Source organism: Alosa pseudoharengus, unplaced genomic scaffold (assembly GCF_046254945.1).
Source record: "Alosa pseudoharengus isolate Yale_2024_CS ecotype anadromous, Long Island Sound unplaced genomic scaffold, YU_APseudo_1.1 YU_APseudo_1.1_scf_16, whole genome shotgun sequence".
In the NCBI taxonomy this organism is placed as follows: domain Eukaryota; kingdom Metazoa; phylum Chordata; class Actinopteri; order Clupeiformes; family Clupeidae; genus Alosa; species Alosa pseudoharengus.
The window spans coordinates 23,998,165-24,022,251 of record NW_027468630.1 but is presented as its reverse complement, the minus strand read 5'-3'; the positions used below and the strand labels follow the sequence as shown (position 1 = coordinate 24,022,251).

The window sequence follows — 24,087 nt, the reverse complement described above, 5'->3', positions numbered from 1 at the left end:
TGCATTCCGACCATCTGCTGTCATGTAAATGGTCTGACATGTAAACACAATTTAGAAATGACTAATAATTTCCCTGAGGTCTTGTTTTGGAAATGTCTTCAAGCTTTGGGCATTTTTTGCTTGACAATCCTGGAGTACAGTAGTAATATATATTTTTTTACGAAAGCCCTGGCTATTTTTTGACAATTAAAACATACAGAGAAAGGTAGTGACACAGGAAATAACCTATAACTGGCAAGAAAAAAATTGGCATATAAGTTTGACGAACAGCATTTACCTTTTACAGTTCAAGTTGTAGAATAAATAAAACATGGCATAGGCCTGTCTATTCATACAAATACTTTCATGCACTAAAAATTATGAAGACGTGTGTCCACACACACACACACACACACACACACACACACACGTGAAAGCTTCATGTCGAACTCCTGAGGAGTCTTGTTAATGTAGCTTTACATGGGTTCTGTATAGTCTAGATGTAGTCAGTGTGAACCATTTGGATTTCCTTCCTCGGCGAAGTGTGAGTGTCGGGCTCTGCCTGGCCATCCGTGTCCAGGCGCATTTAAAAAAAACCTAAAGCCTGACCACCGCCTGTGAGTGGGCACCTCCGTGCTTAGCCAGCAGGCAGGACACCCCCGGCATGCTGTTTAAAAACGTCTCTGTCAGTTTTAGAAATAAAATAAAAAAATCTATCACTTTTCAAGAGAGAAACTTGCAGTAGTTAAAAATAGTAATAAAGTCTTTTTTACTCCCTCTCGGTTTCTCGCTCCTCTTCAAATAAGAAACGGAGCCTGTTTCACTTTTCCCACCTCTGCTCCACGTCTCTTACTTTGTGTTTAATTATGCCTATTTTTCTTAACACCACATATATTTCCTCTCACTTTCCCTGCCCTGGCATGGCTCAGTACAATGCAAACAGCCGTCCCCAGGCTAAGAAGTGCTCTTTTTTTAAGGGGTGGGGGTGGGGGGGGGGGGGGGGGGGGGGCGTGTGTGACGGGGGTGACGGGGGTGTGGAGTGGAATTGTCCGAATTGCCGAGTTTGAGGATAACATACCTGCAGTGTTCTTCCTACCAAGTCCCCACTGCTGAGTATTCTTGGATGCCGTTCTTGGAGTAGCGGCCCCCTTGCCAGAGAAAAAAAGAACAGTCGAGAGGCCGCGAGATTCATTTTTGATTTATTGTTTCCAATCTCCGCTCACGAGAGGCACGCAGGTAAAAGCTCTGTCTCCTCCGTTCCTGGCGTCTTGAGTCGAGCTCTCTTAACGTTCTTGTCTGCCCACGAGCTCAGCTGAGGTCTGAACTATGACGGGGGAAATGACCTCCGAGTTCCTCAACAAACGTGAAAGGCTCAGAAGGCTCCACATCTGTGTCAGCCCATGTCCGTCCGTTTAACAGTGTCCCTCCTGTCTCCACACAGGCAATCTGAATGTCACTCTGCAGGTGTGGGACATTGGCGGCCAGACGATTGGAGGGAAAATGCTGGACAAGTATATCTACGGTGCTCAGGTATTACTGGTCATTCTCTCACACACACACACACGCATGCATGCACGCACGCACACACACACAGACGGCTCAAACATGCATGCTGGCGCTCGAGATGTGTGGTCCGCTCTTCTTTATTGACCTTTATTTTTGTTCGAGCTCTGAGCATTCTGTGACTGCTTTACAATCTAGCAGTGTTTCCCCAGCAGGCTTGGGGGCTAACAAGCTTCAGTAATAATATTAGTCCACAGGCTTGATGCCAAGTTTATAGGCTAGCTGTTAATGCAGCTTATGTATGAGCCATGGTGAAAACACTCAGTGTGTCAATATATGCCCCGCTATACCAATCTCTCTCTCTGTCTCTCTCTCTCTCACACACACATACACACACTATCTCTCTCTCTCTCTGTCTCTCTCTCTCTCACACACACACACACACTATCTCTCTCTCTCTGTTTCGCTCTCTCACACATACACACACTCTCTCTCTCACACACTATCTCTATCTCTCACACACACACACACCATCTCTCCTCTCTCCTCTTTGTCTTTCAGACTAAACCACTCATTCACTGTTCCATTCTCTCTTTCTCTCTCTACACACACACACACACACACACATACACACACAGTCTGTCAAAGTCTGCCTCCTCTCTTCCCCTCTTCCCTCTTACTCAATATACCTGTCTCAGCCTCTCTCAATCTGCCCTTCTCTTTATTTGTCTCAATTTATCACTCTTTCCCCTGGCTCTGTCCTTGCCTGCCATCTTCCTGTTTTCATTTACGTAGCTCGCAGAGTACGCTTGTCATTCTGAGAATAGTCTGCCCACTCTTCTCATCCATCAAACAGTCCCACAGCTAGCTCTGCTAAGCTACTGAGGCACACTTTAGACATTTATATGCAACTATGTGAGCTCAGTCAGACTCCAAATGGACTGTGTGTGTGTGTGTTTGTGTGTACATTTCCTGTATGGGTGTGCTTGTTTGTTGGAGGTGTGTGAGTGGAGGTGGGGGGTGGTTCGCCCAGGGTCTTCCCTGCCACTCAGGCACTGTGTGTTGGGGCCAATGTGTGTGGAGCCCAGAGTTAAGCAGTCTACTGGCTGGATCGCCGGCTGGCAGCTCAGACTCTAGTGCCCCCTGCTGCCTGCTCCAACTGGCAAAGCAGAAGCATGGCACACCATGAGCTGCCCACCACATCACATCACACTGCTACCACCCAGCGGGAACACACACAACTCGGCCGTCACACACATCGTCGTCGTAAAGCCATCTCGGAATACGGCCTGGCGGAAGAGCCCTGACACACACACACACACAAACACACACACACACTCTGACATCTCAACTAATGAAAAAGAACAGGATTAGAATCCATGTGAAGCTCAGGGAACAGACAACTGACAAAATCCTACAGTGTGATTTGCTTTGGAAAAAATTATTAGTGAAATGTTGTTCAAAACCTGCTTACTCTAAAAGAAAAACACTGTCTGTTCCCATTGGGATACTGACAAAGGTTGAATGAATGAGAGAAACATGGGTAGTTAACTTCTGCATAAATGTGATCATCTCGTCATGTGCGCGTGTGTAGTTATCTCCGGCATAAATGTGATCATCTCGCCATGTGCCCCACTGCCCGTGTGTGTAGTTATCTCCTGCATAAATGTGATCATCTTGTCATGTGCGCGTGTGTAGTTATCTCCTGCATAAATGTGATCATCTCGTCATGTGCGCGTGTGTGTAGTTATCTCCTGCATAAATGTGATCATCTCGTCATGTGCGCGTGTATGAAGTTATCTCCTGCATAAATGTGATCATCTCGTCATGTGCGCGTGTGTGTAGTTATCTCCTGCATAAATGTGATCATCTCGTCATGTGCGCGTGTGTGTTTCTCTGGCAGGGGGTGCTGCTGGTGTATGACATCACTAATTACCAGAGCTTTGAGAACTTGGAAGACTGGTTCGGCATGGTCAAGAAGGGCAGCGAGGAGGCCGATGTGCAGCCGGTGGTGGCGCTGGTGGGCAATAAAAGTAAGTAGGACCCGGCCCAACTACTAGAGTGACATGCTAACAATGCTAAGGGCTAATTATGGGTTTGGTTCCCAGGGAACACACATACTGATGAAAAGGCATATAGTGTACCGTGCTTTCACAAGCTTTACTTGCCCTTGAGACGCATGAGAGTGAGAGAGGACCAAGTCCTCGAGATCCAAGATTGCTTGTAAAGGATCCAGAGTTTTCCCTCCACATACTGCACTTGGTTGAAGAGCATTCATACACTTTAATTAGAACTGTACTTCCCAGGCATGGTCTCTGAATGACAGCTGGCATCCATAGACACTACACTGACTAAAGTGTTGACACAAGCAGTGCAAGTAGCCTGGGATACTTTAGATAATGTTGAACTCATTGCTGCATTTATTACACTGGGTAGCGCTCTTGTCTAGCCATAAACAGGCACCCAGAGTGCTCAAAGATGATCTCCCAGTCTGGATGAGCTTCTTCTAATGGCCTGCATCAGAGCAGGAGCGTTTGTTTGGAGCCGTGAGGCAACAATTGTGTCCATGTGTTAACATACCTTTGCGGTGTGTGGGTCTTAAAAGCTGTCGGTGTGTGTGTGTGTGTGAGTGTGAGTGGGCTTTGAGCAGGCCTTGCGAGTGCGTACCCTGATGTGTGAAGGAGATATGGCGCTTGATTCATGAGAAGCCAGCACCTTGGCAACATCGCGCCCAAACAGAGGGCCTGCAAAAATCAAGACGTCGCGTGGGAGTGATGATTTAACATCCTTAGTGTGTGTGTGTGTGTGTGTGTGTGTGTGTGTGTGTGTGTGTGTGTGTGTGTGTGTGTGTGTGTGTGTGTGTGTGTGTGTGTGTGTGTGTGTGTGTGTGTGTGTGTGTGTGTGTGTGTGTGTGTGAATCTCTCTGAAACACACACACACAGTGAGCATCTCTTATCTCTCTCGTTCTCTTGGCTCTGTCTGAGCATGGCCTGGCCAGCTATGCATCAGCAGACTGAGGCCAGAGGATAAGCAGACTCCTCTCCTCTTTCTCCCTTCTTCCCTCCCTCGCACCATCTTTTTCTCTCCTCCTCCCTCTCCCTCCCTCTCTCCCTGCCGTCACAATAAAGACAATAAAGACTAATAATGACCACTCCCTTCTGTCCGCCAGCCAGCCAGCCAGTGGAGAGGGCAACTGGGAGAATCCCACCACTCCCCACTTCCCCTGAGAGATGCCCCCCCCCCCCCCCCCCACACACACACACACACACACACACTCAAAAACACACACACACACACATACTCTCTCTCTCACAAACTCTACCCAAAGCGCATCTCAGCAGACTGGGTGCGGCAACCTCCTTATGGCCTCTGAACGTTTCCTGGATGAATGCCGACAGCAGACAGGGGTCGTTCAGTTTCTCTCAAAATAATAAATAAATACTTAAAAAATAAATACATGCGTAGATCACTCTCATTGTAGTGAGAGGTTCCAACATTTTGGTTTGATTTATTTCAATAACCTTTTCTCCCAATAGATATCGAGTTTTGGTGTCTCTATATCCATATCATTGTACAGTTATACAATTCAGTCTTTTAAATGTGTTTCTAGATCAATGCTTGTATTTCATTTTAATCATTGGTCAGTCATTGGCTTTTTATTTACTTTCTTTTTAGTACCCTTAGTATCAATTGTGTCCTAAACTGGACACCAGAACCGACTGGGTTTTAGTCCGTACTATTTGTTTAAGTCTCCTCCTCGTCTTTGTGTGTCAGGAAAGCCAAGCCAATGTGATGGACAGGAGATGACCGTGCCTGCTTTGGGAAACGGCGCGCCTGTGTTTTATTTGTGCCTGCGACCCCCACCCAGATCACCCCACTAGGAGCAATCCATTATCTGGCCACGGCTTTGTAAATTCCCAGCGCTCTCTCCCGCTCGCTGCCTTCCTTCAGGAGCCGTGACGAGGGAGCGAGAGACGAGAGAAGGAGAGAGTTAGTCTTTCAGCTATCTTTTGGGAATAGCCCACACAGACATCTCTGTTTTTGCTTCCCCCCCACCCCCCCAGTCGTTGCTGGACCCCCCACCTCATGCGTCCACCCCTGTCCAGTGCCCATGCGGAGAGGCAGCCCTTTCAACTGGTGCATGCATGCCTCGTAGTAGCATTCCCCTCCCCTCCAGTCTCACTGCTCGCTGCCCTCCGCTCCGCTCCGAGGCCGACGGTGAAAAACAAAGTGGCAGAAAAAATAAAATCATGGCATTCTCGGTTGCCACGGTTATGGACTTTTGTTACGTTCCCATGAAGTTCCAAGACGAGACGCAGCGACCTCAGGACCATATTTACAGCAACTGAAATAGAATCGTTGAAGAAAACGCGCGCACACACACACACACACACGATACACGGCAGCTTGGAAAAACAGGCCCGTGGCACAAATGCACAGATTTATGCGCTTCAGAAGGCCGACCCTCTCAGGCTCTTAAACTCGTGCCGTATTTTATTATCGCTGCGCTGCTACCACCCAGCGGGAACACACACAATCCGGCCGTCACACACATCATCGTTGCTGTAAAGCCGTCTCGGATACGGCCTAGCGGAAGAGCCCTGACACACACACACACACACACACCCACACACCAATGCTTGGTGACTGATGGGGACAGAGCCTTCTACACTGTTAACATCTATTTTGTTTTGCTTCTGTTTTTCAAAAACGTGAAAAAGAAGACGTGGATTTCAAAATGGAACAGGGTGTTTTTTTGTTTTGTTTTCTTCTCTCCAAACCACACTGGCATTCTGTTCCTATTTTTTCAATTTTACGAGTGATTTAATTCCACTCATGTCCCTACACGTAGAAAACTGGCATCAAGTCTGCATGGAGATACGGAAAACGATTCCTCTAGATGTTATTCCAGTGCAATGACAACAACTCTGATACTGGATGACTCTGTGGGAGTGTGTCTGTCAGGTGGAGCACTGGCACCGTTACGTGTGTATGTGCCTGTGCATGTGTGTGTGTGTGTGTGCACTTGTGTGCCCATGCGTGTGTTTATATATATATATATATATATATATATAATGTGTGTGTGTGTGTAGGGCCTGGCCCTGGCGACTGAAGCCCTTAGCACGTTCCGTCCCCCTGGTCGGAGCTCTGGGTCCTGGCTGGCCGAGCTGGTTGGTTGGCAGGCTGGTCGGCGGTTTCCTCTCCCCGTTTGGCAGCGGCGGAACAACCCCTCCATTCTTCTGCCGGCCCGAGGTGGCTGCGGCCGGCTAAGTGAGCTCGTTAAGAGCAGAGAGCAGAGCCCCCGTTTGCCCCCCGTACGCCACAACCTGCCCCACCCCACCCACATACCCCCCTCAGCCACCCCCCCTGTTCCCCACATGGCTTTAAGAATGGCCTCGCTTGTAACAATTCACTGAGGAAGTGGGCCAAGGCAGGTTTTAATAAGGGCTTATGCTGCACTGTGTGTGTACAGATGAGGACGTATGGATGTATAGCTACAACTGGCTTGTGTCAGTGCCTTACAGACACGCACATCGTGCTGCTCATAGACATGCAGACTTCATTTTTTTATATTTGCACTCATTCTACACACACACACACACACTTACACACACAAACACACACTCGCACACACGTTTGCTGAGGGGCTGCTTTTCCGGGAACTCCAGGGTAATGGAAGAATGCTAAGCTCTCGGCCTATCTAAACACACTATAACTGTTTATTACAGGGCGATCCTGAGCTATCCTGTATCGCCGAGCAGATCACACTGCAGAAGTGCAGCCAGTGTGTCCGGATAATAATCGAGTACTAGAACACACGGTGACGCATTGGCACACACTCTTGCCAGTTGCCCCAGGCACACAAGAGAGGCCGTATTCTTTTTAAAGAATATACTTGAGGTCCTTGAGGTGATGTATTTCTTATTGTAGTTTCCTGACAAACAAGCAATAGTGTAGCATATGTTTTGACAAGGAGTTTAATTTAACACTCCAAGGCAACTGACCATGGACCGCAGTGTGTGTGTGCGGTGTGTGTGTGTGTGTGTGGTGTGTGTGCATGCAGTATGTTTGTCTGTATATTTAAGTAATTGCTGTAATCTGTTTTCAAATTTTTCATTTTGCTCCAGACTTATTTCTCAAAAAAAGGCCATTAGACTTGCCCTGGCCCCATATAAAAGCGCGCACACACACACACACACACACACACACAGAGAGAGAGAGAGCGCGTTCCCTCCCTGGGTCTGTGGCCTGCGTTGTCTCAGGGGCTCCTGTAGCTCTTGTTTGGGTGACTTAAATGGGTTCAGTTCTCTTAACCCCTCCTCATCACTCATGGCTTTTAGCACACAGGCTCACTCAACCCTCTCTGCTCGCCTCCTCCTCAACATACACACACACACAGACACACACAGACACAGACAAACTGTAGCGCGCGCACACACACACACACACACACACACACACACACACACACACACACACACACACACACTTGGAAGACACACACTCTTTTTGACCCGCATACACACACTTTGGCAGACTATGCTTTTGCATTGGAAGCTGCAGCATTAAGCTGCATTAAACTTGCATTTGCATATGCATAGAAATGGATGGGAAAGGGAGGCACGCGCACGCATAGGCACAGAGCACACACACGCACACGCACACACACAGACACACACACACACACACACACACAGACAGACGCAGTGCACACGCACACAGACGCAGTGCACTCTCATGATATCACTCTCATGATATGTCTCATATAAAACTGTATCTTGCGTTCACTTGCCCTCACATTCATCCCCCACCCCACCCCTCCCTTCAGTTCTCCCCTTCCAGTCCATTTCTTTTTTTTGGCTCGTCGTGGCTGTTGTGTAAAGCAACATATGCGTGTTTGCATTCTGCACGCTACACTGAACACCTCCTCGTCATCTCCCCCCCCCCTCTCTCTCTCTCTCTCTCTCCCTCTCCCTCTAATACTCAGAAGTCTCAATTCATCAGCACCAAAGGGTCCATGCTTTCAGGAGGACCCTGTCTCCTCTCCTCTCCTCACCTCTCCTATACTTCTCTCCCCTCTCCTCTCCTCTCCTGATTCCTCTCCTCTCCTCACCTCTCCTATACTTCTCTCCCCTCTCCTCTCCTCTCCTGATTCCTCCCCTCTCCTCTCCTCTCCTCTCCTGATTCCTCTCCTCTCCTGATTCCTCTCCTCTCCTGACTCTCCTGCTGTTGAGCGTGCTTCCCAGTGTGTTACCTCCCCTGAAGCCCCATCCCCTGAATTTGTTTTTTGGCTGAGGATGGGGAAGGATAAAGATCCTGTGTGAGTATACCCCCCCCCCACCCCCTTCACACACACACACACACTCTAGACGAGGATGCCCCCCCTCTCCCCCCCAGTCTCTAGTCATTTTGTGGTGGGGGGGGGAGAGGGGGCGGTTCTCTGTGCGAGGATGCCCCCCCCAGTCTCTAGGCATTTTGTGGTGGAGGGGGGAGAGGGGGGGGGGGGTCTCTGTGCGAGGATGCCCCCCCCAGTCTCTAGTCTTTTTGCGGCGGGGGGGCTCTCTGTACGAGGATGCCTGGAGGGGCCTAGAGCCCTGAGGAGCTGAATGCACTTCTGTTTTCGGCCCAGCTCCGAAAATGTTTTTCCTGGCTGGACCCACACACACTTAGCTCCTCTTACAACAAACTAAAAGCTCCTAATTGCCCCCGGGGGAGTGACCAGGCCACAATAGACATGTGGTGGACAAAAGCCCAGTCCTGCCTCGGGTCAAACCACCCCTTTCCCTGCCCCCACCCCAGGGGACGGCCTTGAGAGGAGTTTGAGGGCTGTAGGTGTGTTGGACACAGAATACATATACAGGTTTGGGGAGCAACAGTAGGCCTTGTGTTGTAGTTTAGGCATGCAGCCTAGAGTTGCTCATTGCAGTTGCAAAGTAAGACATATGTTTAAATTATCAAAGCCTAAATGATATTACAGGAGTAATTATGACATGTATTTTCTGATGCTGTCAAACTACTTATTGTCTTAAAGCATCTTAAAGCAATACTGTTTGCCACTTTCTGAGGTAGGTTTTGATTTTGATGTTCCCAGCTTAGCTGTGCTGGCTATGCACTATGTAGTTCTGTGGTCCGGGAAGGTACACACTGCGAAACACTTTCACAGCACAACTTTGCAACAATACTGCAAAAAAGAGGCTAGTTTTAAGGTGTTTCATGGCATCATTTTTAGGTTATTAGTTCACTAGACTACAACTATTGAATGCTGCTTTAAACACAGTGATGCTGTAGTGTATTTGTTGTCATCAGTGTACCTCTCAAAGATCAAATCAAAACGGATGAAATGGATATTAATTCAGTGTGCATAAGGAGGTTGGCGGTTCCATGGAGTGTTGGATTTTAGCGATGGAGGAAGAACTATTCATGGGGAACAGGTCAAGCACTATCAACAAAATGGCCGCCTCTCTGAGGCCCTCTCTCCCTCCCTTTCTCCCTCGGTCCCGGCCGCTGCTCCTCAATGCTCTGTGAACGCCAGTGGAAAAGGCCCTCCTTCATCTGAGTCGTGCAGAAAGCAAATATTGGTGCACATGGCGGCAGATGACGGGGCTGCGGCCTGCAACTGCGCTTCTTGTGTGGTACGTCACGGCCCATTTAGTCTCGCTAGGCCTGCGCTACACTACAGCCGACTCTGACATCTTCCACACCCACCACCACCGCTGCCGCCAGTGCTGCTGTGGCTCATGCTTTTGCCGCTGCGCCCACCTGATTCAACTGGGATCCGCACAACTGTGGCCCTGGAGCCCGTCGTCACGCCTGGAGCTGTCAGAGCCATCACACCGTCACACCGGGCGCCCTTGTTCCTCCACGCCCCCCCCTCTCCACGACATGGCTGTGGAGGAATGCTTCCCTTGGTTCCGGATCAGCTGTGTGTGTGTGTGTGTGTGTGTGTGTGTGTGTGTGTGTGTGTGTGTGTGTGTGTGTGTGTGTGTGTGTGTGTGTGTGTGTGTGTGTGTGTGTGTGTGTGTGTGCGCAGTACAACTGTAACCCCCCCACCACCATTCAGATGCCCGAGTTTGTGATGGCGTGTAGAACTCAACGGCCAGGAACCAGGAAGTCCAAAAGTTGCTAAAGCCCTTGTTTTGAATCCTCTCCAGACAATCGCAGAGGTGGAGTGAGGAGGGGTTTTCGTATTGTTGTTGAAGTCTTTTCAGAGGCATTTAACAAGCAGAATGTCTGTCCGCAGCTAATGAGAAAGGCTTGTCACAGATGGAACTGGTCTGTATGTGTTGATGCAGGGGAGGGGGGTAATTAATGGACTAGCTTTACTGGCAGACTTGCCCTGGCTTAGGGTTAGAAAGCACATGTGAAACATTAATAACAACTCACCACTGGTCTCTGCCTCTTTCTTTGAATTGGACAGCTCAAAGGTGTAGCTCAGCTAAAACATTCTTTATTTCCTCAAGCCCCCTTATTAAATCTGGCTCTGATTGTGTTCGCTTTAAAAAAAAATGACCAGGACAAAGAGGGCCAATGAAAATTACAGAGCGCAAGATGCTGACAGAGGAGCCTAGTATGTTAAATGGGGTTTGAATCAGCAAGTAAGAGCATGTTGAATTTGACGTGGCCCTGTGGTTAAGGGGGAGTATATTGAATTGGGTTTGAATCAGGACATTAAGAGCGTGTTGAGTTAGGCAGGAGTTGAGAGAGTGAGCAGAGCAGAGCGGAGCAGAGCAGAACGGAGCGCGCTCCAGGCCTGGCCGGCGGAGCCATGGAGCTGGGCTGGACTGGACCGGGTCGTGCCGCTGGCAAAGCTGCAAACGTCCTCTCGTTTTTTAAGTGGGCCGGCAGAGAGCAGAGGACGTGGGCTGTGAAAGGACCCGCCGCTCGCTCTGTCAGCCGGTCGGTCGGTCGCGCGCTCGCTGCAACTTGGGCGGTCGCTGCAGAACTGGGGCTTTTGTCCGCCTCGTTTTCACAAGTCCTGTGGAACCCGTAAACCCAGCTGGCCGGCCTGCGGCCCCCGTGTTTTACAGGGGGCAGTTAGTGCCATGAGCCCCCACCTCGTAGGTACACACACACACACACACACACATATACACACACATATACACCTACACACTCATACTCATGTTTGAACCACCCCTGCGACTGAAACCAGCTACTGCTGAACGCCCATCGCTTTACATAAGCTCACTGGAGAGGGAGAATATGCTCAATGTTGCTTTACTGGCCCCAGCAGATTCCATTTAAATGTGTGTGTGTGTGTGTGCGCGTGTGTGTGAGCGTATTAGTAACTAGAGTACCCATCCTGGTGGGCAGCTGAAGCCGCATAGGTGAGAGTTCAGCGTGTATCGTCTTTTATGAGGACGTGACCCAGTAAGTGGCTCGTACCATCTTACACACACACACACACACACACACACACACACACACACACACACACACACCTTTGTGTGTCCCATGTGTGAATGTGGTGATTAACACGTGTGAGAAAGTGAAAGTCTGTGTGTGTGTGTGTGTGTGTGTGTAAGAGAAAGTGAGTAGATTTTGTGTGTGTGTAAGAGAAATTGAGTAGATTTTGTGTGTGTGTGTGTGTGTGTGTGTGTGTGTGTGTGTGTGTGTGTGTGTGTGTGTGTGTGTGTGTGTGTGTGTGTGTGTGTGTGTGTGTGTGTGTGTGTGTGTGTGTGTGTGTGTGTGTGTGTGTGTGTGTAAGTGAAAGTGACTGAATTTTGTGTGTGTGCGTGTCTGAGTGAGTTTTGGTGGTGACCGTGTGTGTGTGTGAGTGTGTGTAAAAGTTCACGCGCACGTGTGCTCCTTCTGGCTCTTTGTCGGGTGGAAAGATGAGCCTGTGATCTATGGGCTGTCGACAGAACACTTCTGACCGTGAGGGAACCCCCTTCCCTTGGCACCACGGGCCTATTTGGGCCCACCGCCACACAAAGGCCGCTCTGTGTGTCAGATCCTCCCCCCAGACCTCCCTCACAGGCCCCCACGGCCCTGCCGACGGCAGTCACATGACGTCCCCGCCTTATCGCAACAAGCCTTTCAATCTACAGCTCCACAAGGCTAATGCAGCCACATGCAATTCTATATCTTAGTGCAAATATCATGATAGGACAATTTGTATTTTTTTATTTTACTGTTATTGCTTTTTAAGCCCTTCGGCAGACAACCCCATCTCTATCAGGTTAATAGCTAGCCTTTCTTTCTTTCTCTCTCTCTCTCTCTCTCTCTCTCTCTCTAAGAGCATTGCCTTTTCATCCACACGTTTGCTGTTATGACAGATGGGGTTACATTTTGGTGCTTCACTCCATCCTGATCTGACCCATGCTATGAATCAGGGGTACAGTGTTGTTGCCATGCCTTTAATGCATGGTGAGTCTTTGGAATCATGCCAGTTCATAACTGAGGTGTATATAGCCTATGGAGAAGAAAATGTGAAATATTGATAGAGAAGCCCTGTTTCCTTTTAAAGTAATATATATATTTGTTTTCATTTGCCTTTCAAATGAGCTCGCCGCGAGCGTTAATGACGGTTAATCGCTGTTTGAAGGGGACTGCCGCTTCCCATCACCTGCGCTCGTTTTAACTGCGCGCCCTCGTTGACTCGCCCGGGCTCCAAATCTCTCGCTCCCTAAGATAAACACCCCCGCTGGCTGTAAACAATGTCCAGACTGTTTTTGCTAAACAAGACACTCGCTGCGCTGGCGTCCGTGGCCCGTGCTCCCTCCGGCTTTGGCCCGCTACACTTTCTGAATGGACGCTTGGTGTGCCTGGGACTGGCACGGCTAAAAGCAGGACCCTTCCGAGCACTTCATTTTAACACTTCATCCTGCACTTAAGCTACACTGGCATAATGAACGCAGGAGAGGGGTTTTTCCCCCCCGTCTCTCTCTCTCTCTCTCTTTCTCTCTCTCTTTCTCTCTCTCTCTCTCTTTCTCTCTCTCTCTTTCTCTCTCTCTCTCTCTCTTTCTCTCTCTCTCTCTCTCTCTCTCGGTAATGGAGGGCTCACGGGGTTCCTGTGAGAGGCTCAACAGCGGGCATTCTGTCCTGTTTTGGATTTGAGGCGGGAAGCTCACTTTTTATGACTTGTTTCAAGTCGCTCTTGGAGCAAAAAATGGAAAGCAGCAAACGATCCTTTTGGTTCAGAGTTGGTGGTGCTTTTACGAGCTGCGCTCATGTCATGTTAAACAGTTTGTTTTCATATTGCGCATGATTTTCATGTTATGGTCCCGTTTAATGGGCCAGTGGATGCATAAAAAGTCCAGTCAATGCCGAAATGAATTAGCTTTCGGCGGGGCAAATGCACTGGAATGGCCTTAATGTTGGATGCTGGAAATGGCACTGGTCTAAAACCTCACTTTCAGAAAAACACTTTTCAAATGTGCTTATGCTGCGTATTTGAGGGGCTAAATTGGCTTCAGAGAGCACAGGGGTTTTACTCAGTCATGGCATATATAGACTAATATCCTACCTATTTAAAGGAGCCGCTTCTGCAGAAGAATGTGTTCCTATTCATCACAAAATCTCGTCTCGTCTCGTCTCGTCTCGTCGCATATATGAAACACAAAATAAAAAATAATTGTGAAAATGAGAAAATGTTGTTTTTCCATTCTCAGTAATATAATCTTCGCCCATCCTGTCTATGGTATTCTATTGGGGTTTTGTCTCATTTTTTAATGGTTATTTTGACCATGAATTGAATTTTCCTTGTGTTGTAATGCTTAACGTTATGTTAACTTAACTAATAGTAGTTCATACATTAATTAGCATTGAAATTACCATTCACCATTCACAAGTTAGGATGCTTATTTAGCTTATGGTTTGATGAATTACATTCAATACACTCAACACATACACACATTATGCTTTGCTCAACTAACAGTGTTCATGTCATCACTTGAACATGAACCAAGCATCAAATTCAATACAAATTATAATTATATTGAATTAATGTTGGCTAATGTTACAGACCTATAAACTAAGCATGATTGTATTCCTATGTTATGTTCTATAATCACTGCAGTTCACTGAAAAGCTTAAAGCAACACCAAAGAGTTTTTTGTACCTTAAAATATTGTTTCCAAAATCGTTTCAGTGGTTCATCAACTCGTAACGGTGAACGGCACTTCTGCATTCTCTTCGCGACCCTCTATCGGCTATAACCGCACTATGCAAGTTTGCCAGATCGGGTAGCGGATCTGTAGTTTGATGGAATGAGACATAAGAAACTACAAATTTGACTTGCTTCTGATGTCGCAATACATCATACTTTCATAAAATCATGCAACCTACTCTACCTTGTCTGTAGACCTCGTTATTTCCAAAGCCAGTGCTGGATAAACAAATAGCGTGCGTGCGACAGGAAAAGTGCTTTGGTGTTGCTTTAATAAGAGATTCTAATGACGGAGAATAAGCGTATCTCACTAAGGTTCTATAAGGAGAAATGACTGTTGATTTCTGCATGGCACCAAAGTTTTCCTTTAGCGCACATTTGTTATGGCAGACGTATGTTTACGTGTGCGGACCGTTGTCTTGTGTAAACGTTCGCCACTAAAGCTTCGCCCACCGACCTAATGAGACCTCAGCCCTCATAATGCAACATCCGTCACTCTAATGGAGCAGGAAGGCACTGGGACATCCTCTTAGCATCGGTGTTTACTGTCCACTTCACGCTCGCTTGGGCCTTGCTCTTGATGGAGAGAGGGCTTGGGGGAGCTCAGGAGTTCCCTAACTGCCCCCTCCGCACACACCCACCCACCCTCAACTCTCGTCAGAGAGTGTGGTAACTCCAGTGAACAGGGAGTCCTTTGGGATATATAAAACCCCCTGCAGCTTTCACTTTTGGGGTGTGAACTAAACCTCCCTCATTCTCTCTATTACCCCCCCACCCCCAAAAGAAAAAAAAAATCCCCTGATTCCCCCCCCCCCCCCAACAGTTGTTTGTCTTAAATGAGGCTGGCGGCCATTAACTGTGTTATGTCAAGTTTATTCGTGGGCAGTAACTCGCTCGATTAAATGTTCCACTTCGTCCCCAGCAGTCGGGGCAGGGGAACAAGGCTCGCTGTCACCCCTGATTGTGTGTATATGGTGTGTGTTTTCACGATGTCTGTGGACCACACAGCGCTGCGTTGCAGGGGCCCTGTGGAGATGACCTGTGTGGCTGCATGCATTAGCAGGGAGGAAATAGGTAGATATAATAATATAAATCCATAGTGTTGTGGACTAGACACTACATAAACAAAGGACATAGGGAGAATTGAGAATATATGACAAATCCAATCAAAAATAAATTACAATCAGCCTATAAAGTTTGGGGAAATAATATTTTGCACAAAAATCTTGAATGAAAGTCTATTTTTCTCACATTTTTGTTTGACATTTGCACTCAGAATTGAAGGCATCAAAACATTCCCATTTTCAAAACACCCTGATACAGGTATATTCACCCCCCCCCCCTCCTCCTGTCTGTCTATCAAGTGAAAAGAATGGACCCTTAGCAAGGAATATTCAGCTGATTTTTCTCCCCTCGAATGCCAGGCCGACATGGCGGCGCCTAGAATAAACAGGCCTGGTGACGGGGGCGAGGTAGAGCCATCGGTCTCGCCGCGGGTAAACGATCCGTCACGCTATCTCCCCACTGCTCACACATAAACAGTTTATTTTGTGTTTGCGCCGCGCTTCCTGGGACCAGCTAGCGCGGCATACAGTTTGTCAGCCACTGAGAGAAACCAGATCGTCAGCAGAAGATTGAGTCTGACTGATAAGTGTGAAGGGGGCTGCATTCACTGGAAATGAGACCGAGGAAGACGGGAGGGGGTTAGTGGTAGTAGTGGTGGTGAGGGGGGTCGGGGGGGGGGGGAGTGACGACTCTTAAAAGTGCAGGATTAGGGACACATCCGCCCCAGCCGCTCCTCCTTGCGCTCGGAAGATGCGTTTAGATTAGATTTGGGACTGTCTCGCCTCATCATGCAATGTGTGTCAGTAAGCGTTTTGGTGTTCAAAGCTGTTTGTGGTGTAGGCTTGGCAGTGGGCCCATGGAGTCTTTATGGGCTAAATTGTGTGTTGACATGTAGCCTCTTACTGTATGCGTTGGCTGGTCTGTGGCAATTTCATTCAATGCGCTGCGCCTGAGGCTTTGTGCTTACTTGCTCACATCTATGAATGAACAAAACCCTCCACGGTCCGTTAACCCACTTGCTCGTAAAGTGCATGTTTGAACCAGACATGAAAACAACAACAACAACCCACGAAAAAAAAACCTAGACCAGGAAAAAAAAAAAAAAACGAATGCAGGGGTTTGTTTCCCGGAGTTTGAACATACCTTAACCCCACGTTTGTTTTCATACATCACTACTGTGTCGGGGAGGACTGTCAAACGTTCACTGGCTCTTCAGGTCTCCTGGCCTCCCTTGTTTTCGCGTGGGCCCAGTGAGCGGCAACGTGATAACTTCTACTCTCCAGGCGACGGGCAGAGCTAGAGCAGAATAACATATGCCTATTCTCCCGTGTCACAGCGCCCGTCGAAAGCACACATGGAGAGACGTCGGCGTGGCTGCGCCACTGGCTAGCGCGGTAACAATAGCTGTGTAAAAATATTGCTCTAAAGTCACACATTACTGCATTGTTATTTGTAATGAATGAGGACTTGTCAGACATTCCTGCCTTGCAGAATGGTCAACACAACCTGCGGTTTCCCGTTTCGCCAGACTCAAAGCAGAAATAAGCTTGACTTCTGGACCTCAACTTTATGCTGAGGCATAAGTTGCCTATAAAGCGACCCGATTTAGCAACACTGATATCACTGCCCTATTTCATCGTTATTGCACTTTTCAGCCATTGGTGTCCTTTTCACCTACTATTTTCCATTTCTTTTTGTGTCTGTGTGTCTTTTCTTGTTTGTCGGTGTGTGTTTGTGTGTGTGTGTGTGTATCTGTATCCACTGAGGCTATGCGTTGTATCCTGACCAGACTAGGCTTTCCCCTCCCAGACCACTCTGGCCCGAGCTCATCAGTGAGAGGTTTACGCTATCAGCCCTGACGAGCCCCTGCTCTCTCGGCACGCTGTGTTAATGTTGGCTAATCTGCCCCTGACAGGTGATTGATAACCCTGCCCAAGTGTGCAGGATCCAAAGGATTAGCGGCCGTTTACCTCTTGGTAGCGTGCGGGGAGCTGCCATGCTCAATTACAGGAATTAATAACCAGCGGACGGTGCTGGGACACTTGTGTTTATGCACACAGAGAGAGAGAGGTTAGATGTGGTCTTCTCCTAAATGTATGGGCTAGGCGTATCTGGGTGTGAGAACCTTAATATCTCTTCTAAAGGAAACTAGTTATTTTAGGTTTTAGTGTTGCACGGAAAGAGGCTGAGGCTGCAGGACTACCTTTTCATTTTGCGTGGGTGTGTGTGTGTCTGTGTGATATATGTAGAACTGATCACATACACATGCACACACACACACACACACACACACACACACACACACACACACACACAGACATACACACAGACACACTCATACCAGGGGGCATGAGAACAGGGTAAACAACGACAGTAAGACAGCAAGAATGATCTGACAGACAAAGAGGAACTGGGCAGCAGGGTAGGGTAGAAACGCTACACCGCGCATACAGTCGTCAAACTCCCCCGGCTCCCAAACACACATATGTACTGGATACTGGGTGTGGCCAGGCCTCCTCACAAAAGCCAGGAAAGGGAGAAGGAAGCTATTGCTTACGACCTCCAGATGACCTCCCCCCCTGACCCTCAGATGACCCTGCCGTAACATCGCTCTGTGTGTGTTTGTGTCTGTGTTTGTGCTTGAGTGTGTGGGAGTGAGCGTCTGGTGCCACTCTGCAGCCCTCATAACAGAACAGCAGAGCGTTCCGCTGTCATTATGCCCCCCCCCCCACCCCACCCCCCACTAAATCTACCCCCACTCCACTGCACTGATTTGGTTCTTGGTTCCAGGATGTATTGACAAGCAAATCTTCATTTGCAGTGTTACAAACATGGATTGTGTGTGTGTGTGTGTGCGTGTGTGTGTGTGTGTGTGTGTGTGTGTGTGTGTGTGTGTGAGTGATGTGTTTACACTTTCAAACTGTCTCCTGGCTTCTCCACATTGTCTCTGGCCCATGGTCTCCGCTGGGCTTCAGAGCCCCTGTGCGGGTCAGTGAGAGGGTAAAGCGTAAAGGTGTATGCCTGCAGGGAAGTGCTGTCCCATCTCTCTATAGACTGAAGAAGTGGAGCTGGTAGGGTGGGGTGGGGTGGGGTGTGGGACCGTAATCTTAGCTGAGACGTGGGCCCCCCGTCAAGCAGTCAGTCCAAGCAGTGTAGCCATTGATGGGTGGTTAGTCCCATTGTCTGACACTGTCTGCCATTGAGACCCATCTCAGTGTAGCATTGTTTACATGCTCTAGCTCTCTTTCTCTGGAATGTATTTAAAGTGTGTAATATGTCCACTAGGTCTTTGGAGTTGGAAATATGCGTCTTCCTTCAGGGGCTCGCTTGTCAGTATAACAAACTTTTCTAACTTGCTGTGTCTGAAGTGTGTCTTGTGCATCTGTGATCTAAACTGTAGGCTTGTCAGAGGATTCTTCATTGCTGTCAGGGCTCGACATTAGTGGTTGCCCGGTTGCCCTTGGCTATCAAATTGTTAAGTGGCAACCGAAACCTCATGCCTGGTTGCCAAGCTGGCAACCACTTTTAACCACTTTTAAAAGTTAATGTTGAGCCCTGCTTGCTGCTGTTACCATGTGTTGCCTCTTGAGGGGGCGCAGTGTTAATGATTGAAACGGATTCCTCATGAATCGGTTCTCTTCCCAGCTGATCTGGAGCACATGCGGACGGTGAAGGTGGACAAGCACCAGCGCTTCTGCCAAGAGAACGGTCTGGTCAGCCATTTTGTGTCTGCAAAAACGGGGGATTCTGTGAGTATTTCACCCACTCGATGTGAATCATTTCCTTCATCATCCGTCATCTTCACTGACACCGCAGGATGCCGGATCCAGAGATAATAGACTAGCGAAAAACACCCAATTCATGCTATGATTAATTGTTTCTAAGGAGAAGGTATTCAGCAGATGCTTTTGTCCGAAGTGGCTTACAAATTATTCACTGTGTCATTCACTGCACATACTGCAACGATATATATTTATTAGATAGAATGATGCATTTGTTTTACCCATGATTCCTATTTGTAATTGTTTTACTATTTTTATTTATTGGGGGGGGGGGGTTGCTTTGTTTAATCAACTGGGACCTGAGTACTAAATGTCGCTTCTACATGAAAATGTAGGAGTGACAATAAAGCTTCTTAAAAATAAGAAATTTTAAAATTATATGATAATGAATTGAAATATAATAATACCAAAGACCAAATGTACTTTTTAAAACTACCAAAACTACTTTTGAAGTGGCTTTTTAAGTGTGTCTGCCTGCTGCACCTGATCCTATCTTGTTACCTGCGTCTGTTCCAGGTATATCTATGTTTCCAGAGATTGGCAGCAGAAATTTTAGGTGTGAAGCTCAACAAGGCTGAGATTGAACAGTCTCAGGTGAGTCCTTGCGTCTCACCTATCACATGTACTCCTGTGAAGTAAAGGGAACACTATGGGTAGTACACCCCTTGGTGAGACGGTGAGAGAAGTCCTGGAAGATCTGGCCTGATCTGACATCTCACCCTGGAAACAACACATTATGAACTCCAGGTGGGGTCAGGCTTTGGCTTTGGCGTTATCTGTGGACTCGCATCGCCGGTGATCTGGAAGGAAACAGACCTGATCAGGCGAGCGATAAGTTCTCCAGTGAACCCACTGGCTCTCTCCCTCTCTCCCCTTCTGTGGGCCTCCTGCTGTACGCCTCCTCTCACGAGTGTGCCTGCGTGCATGTCTCACTACCAGCCCTGCTGTGTGTCCGCTGGTGCTCCGCTGATGCAGTCTGAGCAGCCTGACCTGCCGGGCCTCCAACACACCCTTCACCAGAGGTAGAGGTCTCGGGTCAGCCCAAAGGGTGGTGGTGGAGCAGAGGGACGAGAGCAGGCTCCGACAGGGACCCTCTGATTTATTTTGGGCTTATCTGCTGCCTCAGCAGGCCGAGACCCACCGGCCCACCACCCTCCACATCCACCTCCAACCTCTCCCACCTCAGGCTGGCCCAGGAGAGCGAGCGGTGGGATTAGAGGGTGAGGGGCTCCCACGCAGGCATTAATCCTGCGTCTGATACGGCCTTCTGGTGACAAGCAGGCTAGGGAGGCAGAGTCGGGAGACATGGGAGAGACCAGGGCCCTGACCCCCACAGGGATGGATCTGCACTGATGGGCAATGTATACACACACACACACACACACACACACACACACTCTCAATCTCTCACACACACTCAATCTCTCACACACATATGCACACTCACATGCTCTTTCTGTCTCTCACACAGCCACTATCACACATACACACACAAACACTCACACACAGTCCCTTTTTCTCACACACACACACACACACACACTGGATGGGTTGGGGATGTGTGGGGGTGCGAGGTGACCTCTGTCCTCACTCCATCAGCCTCTGTGATGGCCGTCTCAAATAAAAGCAAGTGCTTTAATCCCACCTAAACACACAGAGAGAGTGGGCTTGCCTGATCCCTCAGACTGGACAGCAGTCTCCTCACTGACAAAGATCCCCAAAGGAAGGGCCATATGCAAAAAGGCCGGTGGAGCTTCCCGAGAGAGAAGTAAGGAGGAAGAGGGTAGATACGGGTCCCAACCAGAGCATGGACGTTAAAGTGCGTTCGGAAAGACCTTGCTTCCTCAGTCATAGGGTAAATATTGGAACTACTTCCGAATAGGAGGTTATCGCAGCAAAAGTCTGTTGGAGTCCACAGCACTCCAAAGCACTCAGTGCTGCTCTTCCACAGTGCATCATTTCTCTGTGTTGCACAGACAGATGAGGAGGGCCCAGTGTGTGCTAGACTTGTCAGTTTTAGCTGAGTGAGAGTACTGAGTGTGTGTGTGTGTGTGTGCGTGTGTATATGTGTGGGGGGTTGTTTAGCTAAAGTCTCATTAAGCGACGTGAAGTTTGGAGAGCTTTACATGGAGGTCCTGACCTCCGCGAGCTGATAGCGTCGGCCTGGGAGCCCACTCCATCACGAGTGTCTGTCTGGGGCCAGGGAGAGGTGGGGGTGTGTCTCAGATAGAGGGGTCTGGCCGATTGGTCAGACGATGGACGACACGCTTGGGCAGCACATTCATTTTTCAGCCCCTTCTACTACAGTACATGCTCACGCACGTGTCCTGTCTGTATACATACAGAGGCACTGTCCAGGTTCACTAATAGTTATGTGTAACACTTGTTTTAATTATTCTATTGTTTTCTTTTCTTTTGAACTCTCCTTGTTTTTGTCTTCTCGTTTGTTATATTCTTAATTTCTCATGTGTTGTTCATCAGTGTCACTTCACTGTCCATTCAGTATTACTTTTCATCATTCATCAGCCTCTCTGTCTCTCCCTCCCTCTGTTCCCAACCTTCACTGTCTTGTTTTCTGTCGGTCTTCCTCTTGCCCCTGTCGGATCCTCTGGGCAGAGGATTGTAAAAGCTGAGCTGGTGGACTATCCCCAGGACGAAGGGCCTATTCCTCAGGAGTCTACTCAGAGCAAAATCTGCTCTGTTCAGTAGTGGGAAGTATGTGCCAACCAAAGCAGCTAGCAACTCCTGTAGCTTCCTGTGTTTGGAGCTATCAACTCCTGTAGCTTCCTGTGTTTGGAGCTAGCAACTCCTGTAGCTTCCTGTGTTTGGAGCTAGCAACTCCTGTAGCTTCCTCAAGCTTCCTGTGTTTGAAGCTAGCAACACCTGTAGGTTCCTCATTGACGACCAATACAAGCTTCTTGTTCAAATATACATTTTAGATACTGGTCTTTAGTTGTAGCTATAGTTTGTGTTTCATTGAGTTCAGGAAATGAATGGAATAATTATACTGCCAGGTAGAAAAAAAAATGAGAATATGAATATAAATATTTATTGAGTTTGGAGTAGTTTTACCATGGCCTTTAAGTATAGTTGATTCCAGTAAGCAGTCTGTGTCAGCACTTTTTCATTTAACCATTTGAGTTGAAACTTATTTGACACAGACAAAATTTAAACTAAAAACATAACATTCCTCCAACATGTTCAATACATAAATATCAGTCTTGCATACTCCTACACTCAATTCAGTCATCCAAATGTGCATATTGCGTGCTATTAAGATCATGCAACTGGGTGGAGGCATGTAGACTATTTGGATTTAAGTGTTTAGCATGATGCGCGTGAGAAGACGGATGTGGAGGAAGCGGAGGTCTTTACTCCGTGAGGTATTGCACACACGCGTGCCACTAATGGAGGTTTGTAGCAGCAGACTGTGAACACACTGTATAAACTATGCGAAGGCACAAGATGAATAGTCAATTATAGACACAGCTCTCTGATGCTTTTTCTCCTGTCTCTCTGTCTCTCTTTGTGTGTGTGTGTGTGTGTGTGTGTGTGTGTGTGTGTGTGTGTGTGTGTGTGTGTGTGTGTGTGTGTGTGTGTGTCTCCAGAGAGTGGTGAAGGCAGACATTGTGAACTACAGTCAGGAGCCCATGGCCAGGACGGTCAACCCCCCACGCAGTTCCATGTGCACGATACAGTGACCCCTACCTACACCCCCCCGACCCCCCCCCCCCCCCCCCCAGCTCCTTCTCCTCTTCTGTCTTCTCCGTGTGGCTGATGGAACCCCTCACACACACACACACACACACACACACACTCCTTTTCTCTTCACCTCCGTTACAGGCCAGCTACACAAATCAACTACGGCAGCCAGGCCCTCTACCGGGCTGCTCCCACAGACTGGCTCTAAGCCACATTCACAGACCATAGGCACGCAGGCATGCAGACACACACACACACACACACACACTCACGGGCACACACACACGCACACACACACACATGCAGTCACAGGCACACACACACATGCACAAACGCGCGCGCACACGTACGCAGACAAGCACGCACGCACGCACGCACACACACACACACACACACACACACACATACCCACAGACAACAGACACAGATACCTGAGCAGACAACACCCAACTTCTCTTTTCTCGCTTGTTGTTTTTTCGGTCAAGCGTACTTTAACACCTACATGCACGTACACAGACACTTGCATCCATGTACACAAAGGCACACCTAAGCACACACAAACATTTCCGAGCTTACAGACCCACTCTTCATCAAACATCATGCCACACGTGTGTGAACATGTCTTCAGACAGGCACAGAAGACAATAAAACAGTGTTTTATTTTTGAGGAGTTTGCAGGAGATTTGTGGGGAACAAGCACTACTAATGTGAAGATTTTACTCTGTGATCCGCAAATTACTCAAAATCTTTAAAAAGGAACAAGGTAACTTTTGACAGTGCAGCATAATCCAGTCTACACACTATTTACTTATCCCCTTTCACCACCACAAAAAACGAGTCTTCTCAATGGGGAAGTACCAAGTGTTCACTAAATGTATGATACATATACAGTCCATCAAAATGCAAGATTGCTGTTCTCTCTTGTATCAAACGTTGGTTCATCTT

The 24,087-nt window shown here is 48.2% G+C and overlaps 1 protein-coding gene across 2 annotated transcripts in view; it reads left to right on the top strand.

The window, feature by feature from the left end:
- Positions 1–23,164, top strand: part of rab28 (RAB28, member RAS oncogene family) — a 31,826-nt gene extending 8,662 nt beyond the window's left edge. The window contains exons 3-7 of one of the 2 annotated variants that reach the window (XM_076287502.1): positions 1,421–1,509; positions 3,386–3,515; positions 19,304–19,407; positions 19,957–20,034; positions 23,049–23,164. In XM_076287502.1, coding sequence (XP_076143617.1) covers positions 1,421–1,509; positions 3,386–3,515; positions 19,304–19,407; positions 19,957–20,034; positions 23,049–23,141 — 494 coding nt within the window. In that variant the 3' untranslated portion in view covers positions 23,142–23,164. Of the gene's footprint in view, positions 1–1,420; positions 1,510–3,385; positions 3,516–19,303; positions 19,408–19,956; positions 20,035–22,056; positions 22,923–23,048 lie in introns of those variants that run through there. The other variant, XM_076287503.1, reaches the window with a different exon arrangement.
- Positions 23,165–24,087: the final 923 nt, after the last annotated feature.